General features: G+C 52.0%; 1 protein-coding gene across 1 annotated transcript in view; it reads left to right on the forward strand.

Annotated features, from left to right (window-relative positions):
- Positions 1–8,796, forward strand: part of TAFA3 (TAFA chemokine like family member 3) — a 27,936-nt gene extending 19,140 nt beyond the window's left edge. Inside the window, exons 3-7 of the mRNA XM_006182894.3 lie at positions 236–293; positions 1,580–1,695; positions 2,345–2,494; positions 4,002–4,126; positions 5,266–8,796. Coding sequence (XP_006182956.1) covers positions 1,581–1,695; positions 2,345–2,494; positions 4,002–4,126; positions 5,266–5,277 — 402 coding nt within the window. The 5' untranslated portion in view covers positions 236–293; position 1,580 and the 3' untranslated portion in view covers positions 5,278–8,796. The remainder of the gene's footprint in view (positions 1–235; positions 294–1,579; positions 1,696–2,344; positions 2,495–4,001; positions 4,127–5,265) is intronic.
- The last annotated feature ends 291 nt before the right edge of the window (positions 8,797–9,087 follow it).

Genomic DNA, 9,087 nt, shown 5'->3' on the forward strand with positions numbered 1-9,087 from the left:
ACGCTTCTCAGGCCTGCCCCGCTATGTGTCCCCAGAGCCTGCCAGGACCCCTGCGAATTCCCAGGGCAGATGAGGGACTCTGCCCCCTGCCCTGGCACCTGGGGAAACAGCCTCAGAATTAAGCTCAGTGCCCAGTCTACTCCGTTGCCCTCACCCAGGCCCCCCTCCGCCCCCTGCAGGGCCACGGGCTCCCTCTGTCCTTTGCAAACCCCAAGAATCTTTCCACCTTGTCTAGGTAGAGTGAGTCTGAGGTCAGTGGATGAACAGACAGAAGCTGAAAGATCTCCAAAAAGGTGAGTGAGGAGACAGTTAAAGAGGGGAAGAAGGAGGGCTGACATGCTATCCAAGGGAACAGCTGGATCCTGGCATTTGGTTTTGCCTCTGGTGTTCCCAGCACGGTGCTGGCACCTGAGGGAGCCCAGCGATGCCACAGGGGGGCAGCAAAACAGCAGAGGGGCCCTTCTGTGCTTGGGTTGCTCCCAGCTGCTCTGTGCCTCTGCTTTCCTGGGAGTCCCTCCATGTCTAGCCCCCGCTCTGGGATAGATTTCGGAGACCCAAACCATCAAGAATGGAGGAAGAGGAGGAAAGGGGAAGAAAGCAGAAACAAGGAGGTGCCATGGGAAGAGGGCGGGCTTCCTGGCTCTGGGCTCTGCCACCCCCATGCTGCCTGGTCTTAGGCAAGTCATTTGACTTCTATTAGCCTTCGTTTCATTTCTTCCTTTTTAAACTTAAATTTTAAGTTGAATTGCTAGGACATTTCCCATGGTTCAAAACCCAAAAGGTAAAAGAGCAATAGGGAGAAAAATGTCTCCCTTCTACCTCTTTCCCAGCCAACCAGTTTCCCTTCTTGGTGGCAAACAATGTTACTAGATTTTTTGGGTACATTTTCTAGAGCTAGCTTACCCATATTTGAGCAACATATATAATGCCTCCATTTTACACACTGAATACACACATCCTGCACTTTACTTTTTTCCCCTAAATGATGGATTTTTGTTGGAGATTGCATGCCTCAGTACATAAAGCATTTTCTCGTTCTTTTATAGCTGTCTGGATGGGACTACATTTGCACAAATGACCCACAATGTATTTAGCCAGACTTTTATTGAAGGTTGTTTAAGTTGTGTCCAGGCTCTTTGAGTATCAGTTTGCTCATCTGTAAAATAGATACAAATAATCCTATTTTGTAAGACAGTTGTGAAGGGCTCAAAAGCGTGCTTGCAGAGTGTGAGCGTCAAGTGCTCAAAACATGCGCGTCAGCATTGCTGTTCCTCCCATGTCGCTGCCCTCCATGGGACCAGGTCCGGTTCATTCCTTAAGACCCCTCCTAAATGCCATCTCCTCCGCAGAGCTTTCCACGCGTTTCCCAGCAGAACAGTCTCCTTCCCGCTCTGCTTCCCTGTTGGTGCGCTCACCACTTTCTACAGTGTTTGTGCCAGGCTGAAAGCTGCCTGGGGACAAAGTGTGCAGCTTGCCCGCCTCTGAGCCTCCCAGAGTGCATGGAAACAGTGGTGCTGGGACTGGGGAGGTGGCGGGGCTCCTGCTTGGAGCCAATCAGGGTGTGTGCTTCTCTTTGCAGGATGCGTGAGAGGGCCGCGCAGAATGGGAGCACGGGCGGCTGGCTGCTGGCACTTTGCCTGGCATGGCTGTGGACCCACCTGGCTTCGGCCTCCTTGCAGCCTCCAACTCCAACAGGTTTGGGGGAGCTGGGGTGGGGGGTCCTGGACGGCAGTTCTCGGAATGCTTGGAAAGCTGGCCCCCATCCCATCCCGTTTCATGGCAGACAAATCTCAGAGGTCCAGAGTAGGGGTTCTGGTTCCTCCTCTGTTCCTCACGCAGAAACTCTGGCCCCCCTGCTATGCTGGCCCAGAGGAGGCATGAGCACACCCATTACATACTTTCCCTTCCAGGCCAGAAGGTGTTCTGCAGGGAGAGGAGCCCCTGGGTCAGGGCTTAAGTCTAGCCTCCTGGCCTCATTCTGTGGTTTTCCTTTGGATGGCTAAAGCCTGTGTAAGCGGATGATCCTCCCCACGCATTGTAAGCCCAGGGGCCCTTGGCCTCACCCAGAGGAAGCTGGGAGGTGGGGGCTGGGTGGACTTCATCTTTCTCCTGCCCAAGGGCCAGCCTCTGCTAAGGTGATGAGTGTGGCCTCACTGGGAAGGAAGGCAGGACAGGAACACTGTGAGGCTGCGGGAGGATTTCCTTCTCCTGTGCAGTTGGAAATCTCTGATCTACCCCTGCCCCGAGCTTGAAGGCGGGGTTGGAGAACAAGTGGGGAGCAGATGGGAGGGGAGCAGGGTTGCTGGCCTGGGCTGGGCATCCAATCCTGGGCTGGCCCCTTCAGTCCCCGTGAAGCAGGGCACCTGTGAGGTGATTGCCGCTCACCGCTGCTGTAACCGGAACCGCATCGAGGAGCGCTCCCAGACCGTCAAGTGCGCTTGCTTTTCTGGCCAGGTGGCCGGCACCACTCGGGCCAAGCCGTCCTGCGTGGATGGTGAGTGAGAGGCTGGGACCAGGTGGGGAGGTCGCAGTCAGAGAGATAAGAAGGTCTGTCCAGGCCTTGCCATCTGTTGGGGATACGATTTCAGACACAATCTCAGGGCTTTCACAGTCGATCCAAGTCTCAAATGATGGGGCCACCTCTGGGGGAGGGGTGCAATGTGACCATCCCCATCCCACGGTAAGGAGAGCTCTGTTACACGCAGACCCTCCCCCTGACCCCGCCCCTGACACACATGCCCTCCCTCCTGGCCACACCTACTGCCTGGCACATCCGCGGGCTGATTTCCTCACACACATCCTCTCACGTCTCCTGACAGGCTCATCGCTTCACACCCACTCCTCCAGACATTGACTGCATCACCTGCGGCTCCTTCCCAGGCCTCTTACACGAACCCCCTCTTATTCTCAAGCCGGCCTTTGCCCTCCCCTCACATGGACATGTGTGTATCTCTCGGAGGTGAATTCCTGCGCATCTACCCCTTCCCCTGGCCCCACCTCTGCTCTTTTCCTCCCACTCCTGCGGCAGTGCCAAAAAACGTTCCCACTTGTGCTCACACACACACCCCTGCTCGTGCACTCCTGGCCTTGTGTTGCCGGAGAATGGGTTCTTGCCTCCCGCAGGAAAGAATTCAAGTGCGAGGCATAGTAAAGTGAAAGCAAGTTGATTTAGGGACATACACACTCCCTAGACAGAGTGGAGGCCGTCTCAGAAGGCGAGACAGGCGGCCCTAGGAGACACATTCCACAGACAGAGTAAGGCCCATCTCACTGAGAAGGGAGAGGGCCCAAGGTGTGGGGGTGTTTGGTTTTTATGGATCGGGTAGTTTTATATGCAAACAAGTGGGAGGATTATTCCAATTGTTTTGGGGAAGGAGCAGGGATTTCCAGGAATTGGGGCCCTGCCCACTGTTTGGCTTTTTCTGGTCAGCATAGGAACTGTAACGGGCGCCTGTGGGTGTGTCATTGAGTGGCTTATGTATTGCAATGAGCCTGTAATGAGGCTCAAGATCTACCGAAGTCAAGCCTTCCACCATTGTGGTAACCATTTTATCTTGTCCTCAATTGCTGTGTCATTCCTTCAATGGTTGTGCCCTGCCCTCTTCTCTCCTGTCTCACGTGGACCCCTCCAAATGGCCTGCACACTTGCTCACATACACCAAGGGGTGCACTGAAGACTGTGCCTCCCTGCTAATGACGTGGCAGCTCGACTCAAGGGCTGCCTTAGAGACAATGTCCCCTGCCTTCACCCCACGCTGTCTTTGATGAGATGTAGCAGTTGGTGGGAGTGAGGTTGGTACAGTCGTGTCCCCAGGTCCCAGCCTGAGTACTATCCTTCCGGGAAGCCTGGAGTAAGGAAAGGACAAGGGAAATGCAGAGCTCAGAGCCAGGGGGTGTGGAAGTGTGCCCTTCATTCTCCATCCTCCCCCCACCACCCCCACAGCTGCGTGCTGTACCTGCCCAGAGCTTAGGGCCGCCCTCACAGCCTCCTGCTCCCACAGCCTCCATCGTCCTGCAGAGGTGGTGGTGTCGGATGGAGCCCTGCCTGCCCGGGGAGGAGTGTAAAGTGCTCCCGGATCTGTCGGGTTGGAGCTGCAGCAGTGGACACCAAGTCAAGACCACCAAGGTATCCAGGGATGGACACTTCATCCCACCCCTACTCCTCCCCCTTCCCCTGGGGTGGAAAATGGGGTACAGGAGCCCTGGAGTCTAGGATGTCAGTCTCCCAAGGTGAGAGCTACAAACCAGGTGGGCATCTCCCTGGACAGTCCCCCTGGGTTTGTCTTGACTCTGGGGACTGGAGTTGGGGCCTTTGGATTTGAAATCCAGTGTGTCCTTCAGGGAAATTCCCTGATGCTCTGTAAGCTTTAGTTTCCTCCTCTGCCTAAAGGAAGTTTGCCTCCCAGAAAATGTCAGGTCTGTAGGACAAAGTAGAGAATTGAGGAAATTATCTAGGTAATTCAGATAGGACTCTCTACAATAGTCCCTCTGTCCACCCACCCCTGCCATAAGCCCTGCCCCACACTCCCATGATTAATTAACTCCCTACAGCTCACATCTGCCTGCCTCTGGTTGGATTGCTGTTCTGTGACAGCACTCGAGAGGATTTTTATTTTCATGGTTTGTTGTCTGCCCTGCAGAACAAGGGGTAATTAAAATTTGATTGAACTCCTTAGCAGTTCCGTGTGTGTCATGGTTAATCAGTTGTATCACTCTGTCATGGCCATTTGTACAGAGGGGTGACACTGGGGGGCAAGTCAGACCTGCCTCTGCCTTCTCTTTCTGCAACCACACACAGCAAACAAATAAAATAGAGAAGGAAAGATGGCCTGTGGGTGTTCTGAACAGAGCCACATTTTCCTAGGGCCCAAAATGAGCTACAGCAAGAAAGGTGTGGCTGGATCTAATGCAGAGCTTCCTACCTGCAGGCAGGCAAGGGAGACAGCCAGTCTGAATGTATTTAAGGCGGGAAGAGACCCACCACAGAGCCTGTGACATTTGTCACTATTTTATAGGCTTCAGTGTGTAGCCTGCAGGTCGCTGTGTTTGCAATTTGGTAGCTACTCCGAAGCAAACAGTGGTGATTTGTGCCTGATTATGTTTGCATGGGCCACTCGGCCACGCTTTTCCCAGTCTGGACTACTTTAGGGGGAAGGGACCTGCAACAATGACCTCTACGTGACCTGCACATCCTGCGGGGTCTTGGGCACGCTGGGATGGGACAGGCATGCCCTTCTCTAACCTTCCCCATCACTTGCTTTCCAGGTCACACGATAGCTCTTGGGGTCACGTCCTGAACAGGACAGCTTGATTGAACCACAGACTGGAGAACGGTGTCCAGTTATCAGTCACCAAACGTGGAGATTCACTTACCCGGACCCACGCCCTGTGCCAAGTACTGCAGCATTCTTTCCAGGGGCATTTCAGTCGAGCTGCTCAGCAGATACAGAGCATGTGTCTCCAGGCCTGTGGTGCTGGTTCTGGGGGACACAGAGGAAAGTCAAGATACCATTCCTGCCCATAGGGAATGTTCAGTCAAGTTGGAGAGCTGATGAAAGACAGTCTAGATAGTTTAGATTAAAGTATGTGGTATCAGACAGTGGCTTCTGGACCATATGCTGTGAACATGTTGGGGGTGTGGGGATGAGACTCCCACAGCTCTTTGGCCACCCCCGGCCACAGGGCACAGGCAGGAGGTCACATTCACCACCCACTGCTTCCCTCCCTCACATCAGTCGGAATCCCCGGCAAGCTGCTGAAGGAGAACACTCTCCCCTGATGCCAGACCTGCTGTACCTCGTTTGGATGGGACTGCTTTGACTCGGGAGAGGGAAACAGAGATGAAAGCAAATAACTTGCCAGCAAAGCTTCTGCAGAGGCCTGGCCTGCTCTGGGCTACTTACTGGGTATGGGCTGGACGGGACCGTAAAATCACCCCCATCCAAGCACCTCTGGTTTTTGTTTGCTTGTTTTAACAGATGAGGACACTGAGTCCAAGAGAGGTGAGGTGACTTGCCCAAGTTGTCACATCTTGGGCTCTCAAATCTTTAAGACTGCTGACCTTTCACTTGGTCTGGATTTTGGAATTCCACCCTAGGCCTTCCATATTGTTTTTAGCTCAAAAACAGAAACTTGCAAAGAACTGGCCAGTCAGCACAATGTTTCTGAGCAGGAAGTTTTACAAAGGTCACTCTTATCTGAAGTAATCCAGAATATCTACACACCAGGATGCAGGGCCACTGGATCTCCACTCTGCCCTCAGCCCCAAAACTTCCAAACAGACCCTGGGACAACCCAGAGATCCCTCAGCCTAGTTAGAGCCGGGCACTCTGAGCTGGCAGCCCCACTTCCCACTCTCACCCATCTCTTCCGGAGTCCTTAGGCCATACCTCTCAGAGGCTCTGGCTCCAAGAGAGGGTCTGGGTGGCGTCCAGGGCTGGTCACAGTCCTCTCCCTTCAAAGGCCTTGCTGGGCAGGAGGGGAGCCCTTACTGGGCAGGAGGGGAGCCCTTACTGGGCAGGAGGGGAGCACTTGCTGGGCCTGATGGAGCCTCTGTCCAGGACTGAGGGTCAGATGGTTTGCAGATGACACACAGGCCTCAGGAACTCAGAGACACCGGTTACTTGGATGTCTCATCAGTAAGAGAATTACTGCTGGCGTCAACCCCGCATCGGCTGGGATCCACTGGGATCACCAGGATCACAGAGTGTGATGGGGCCTTGAGGGGAGGGGCGTCAGTAGAGACAAATGGGGACAGTGCTGAATTCTGACCCTTGGAGAAGACAAATCAGATGATGAGTTGGGGCCGAGTCTCTGCCGCTCCCTGCTTCTCTCCCTCCCTCCCCGTGCAGTAGAGTCAAGATCATTCCCCTACTCCAGGGCTCTTGTTTTTGCATTTTTTGTTTGTTTTTGGTAATGGGGTGAACAATGTGTGGCTTCCCACTAGACTATAGATGTCAGCACTTGACAACTCTGAATCTCTGCAGAGTGGGGTTACAGTGGGGGTAGTCAAGGAGTAGGTCAAAAGTTGTCATCATGTCCTGCAAGGTTGGAGAATTAATTAAGGGATTGGCACACTTTCTGGAAAGGATAGTAAATATTTTGGGCTCTGCAGGCACCAAACAGTTTCTGTGGCATATTCTTCTTTGTTTTTGTTGTCATTTGTTTCATACTATCTTTAAAAAAACTTTTAAAAGAATGTAAAAACCATTCTTAGCTCAAGGGCTGTACAAAACCAGGCCCTAGGCAAATTTTGGTAGGTTGCCAACCAACCCCAGTGAACTTTGAAGGCAGGTCATCTCTGCAGCTTGAGTCTGCCTCCCCCCGGCCTGCCTGCAGAGCAGTGGGAACCTGAGCGTGAGGCCTGGGTCAGGTTTTGTTTTTCTTCTAATGTTCCTTGAGAGATTGGTGAGTGAATTATTTAGGCTACAAATGAGACAGCTTTAGCAGAGTCAGACAATAAGGGCCTGATCTCCTCAAAGCCAGGATGCAGGCTTCTCCACTCCCTCCCCATCCTTCGAGACTGTGTCCAGGAGGGAGGGAGAGGGCTCTGACCCTTGTCCATCTGCTGCATCCACAGAAGCTGAGCTGTGAGCCGGGTGATGAACCTGAGAGAGTGAGGGTGATGCTGTCCAAACTCCCCTCAAGCCACCAACAACCCCATCCCCTGCCTCAGCCGAAGTCCAGCCCCCTTGATCCCCCCTGACCTCCCTCATCCCTGCTGCAGAGAAGACCCCTTTCCTTTGGCACGTGCTGGAGTTTGCTAATGGTTTTTTTTTAACCCCTCAAAGCCTCCATTTCCTCCTGGCCTATTCATAGGTTTATTTGGTGGGCTTTGAGGGATATTCTGTATGTTGTCAGGAGAGCCCCACACTTGAGGATCTGGTGGAGAAGGGAAAGCATCTCACCTCCCACTGGGACCTCCCCGGGGTCCTGTCTCCCACTAAGTCACTATCTGTGCATATCTTGTAGCTACTTTTATGACAGCATAGGGATGCAAATTAACTTTCCTGGAACATAGAATTCCTGGAGTCATTGGTGTTCCTTTATTCCCCTTAGTGAAATGGGCTCTCCGATTCCCTGAAGTTAGCCAGTACACCTACCTCCTCAGCTTAGAAAGGTTGCCAACTTACAGGAGATCATGTGGCTAATTTCTGTGGTCTCCTGGCAGTTTCATTAAGGTCTGTGAGTGACATCCTAATTAATGGCCCCAGACAGTAGCCTGGAGTTGAAGCCACAGCTTCCTAAAATCACACGCTTAGAGCCAGAAGGGATTTTAGAGATCATTAGCAAATTCCCTCATTTGACAGATGAGGAAAGGGAGGCTCAGAGAGGTTAGGTGATTTGCTCAAAGTCACACAGCAAGCTGGATGGCATGTCCTGCCCAGTGATCCAGAGAAGTGCTTTTTACACTACTACACATTGCCTCTTTACCCTGGTGCAGATGAGGGCCCTGCAGAGAAGCCAGGGTTTTAGCAAGGATGAATGTGAAAGAGTCTCATTCTAAAATCACCTGACCCTGTGAGGACAAAAGGACAGAATGAAGAAGAATTGGAAGCATTTAGAGATATATGCACAGAAAGGGGAGAGAAGGGACAAAAGGGGAATTAAGATCACTCATTCAGAAGAACATCAGAACACCAAAGCACAGCACAAAATAATCAGAATAAAACTTGATTTTTATCTTTCTAGGAGATAAAGAGACAGGTGGAGACAGAATGGAAGTCCAATCAATCTTTGGAAGAACTGTGAAGCCAGTTTTGACGGCTTCAGGGTTCTTTAAAGCCTAATGCGGGTCTGTAAACCAAGGCCTGTGGGCCAAATCTGGCCCACCTGCCTGTCTTTGTAAATAAAGATTTATTGGAATGTAACCATGCTCATTTGTTTATTATTGTCTGTAATTATGTTCCTGCTATGATAGCAGAGCTGAGTCACTGCAGAGAAACCATATGGCCTACAAAGCCTAAAATATTTAATATTAGAACTTTTACAGAACTTTTGCTAATCCCTGCCCCAGTATTTTTATAAAACCCTTCTCAGTACACCCGTACAATCTGGAAAATGATGACTGTATAGATATATTTTTTT

The sequence above is a fragment of the Camelus ferus genome, chromosome 9 (genome assembly GCF_009834535.1).
Source record: "Camelus ferus isolate YT-003-E chromosome 9, BCGSAC_Cfer_1.0, whole genome shotgun sequence".
In the NCBI taxonomy this organism is placed as follows: Eukaryota; Metazoa; Chordata; class Mammalia; order Artiodactyla; family Camelidae; genus Camelus; species Camelus ferus.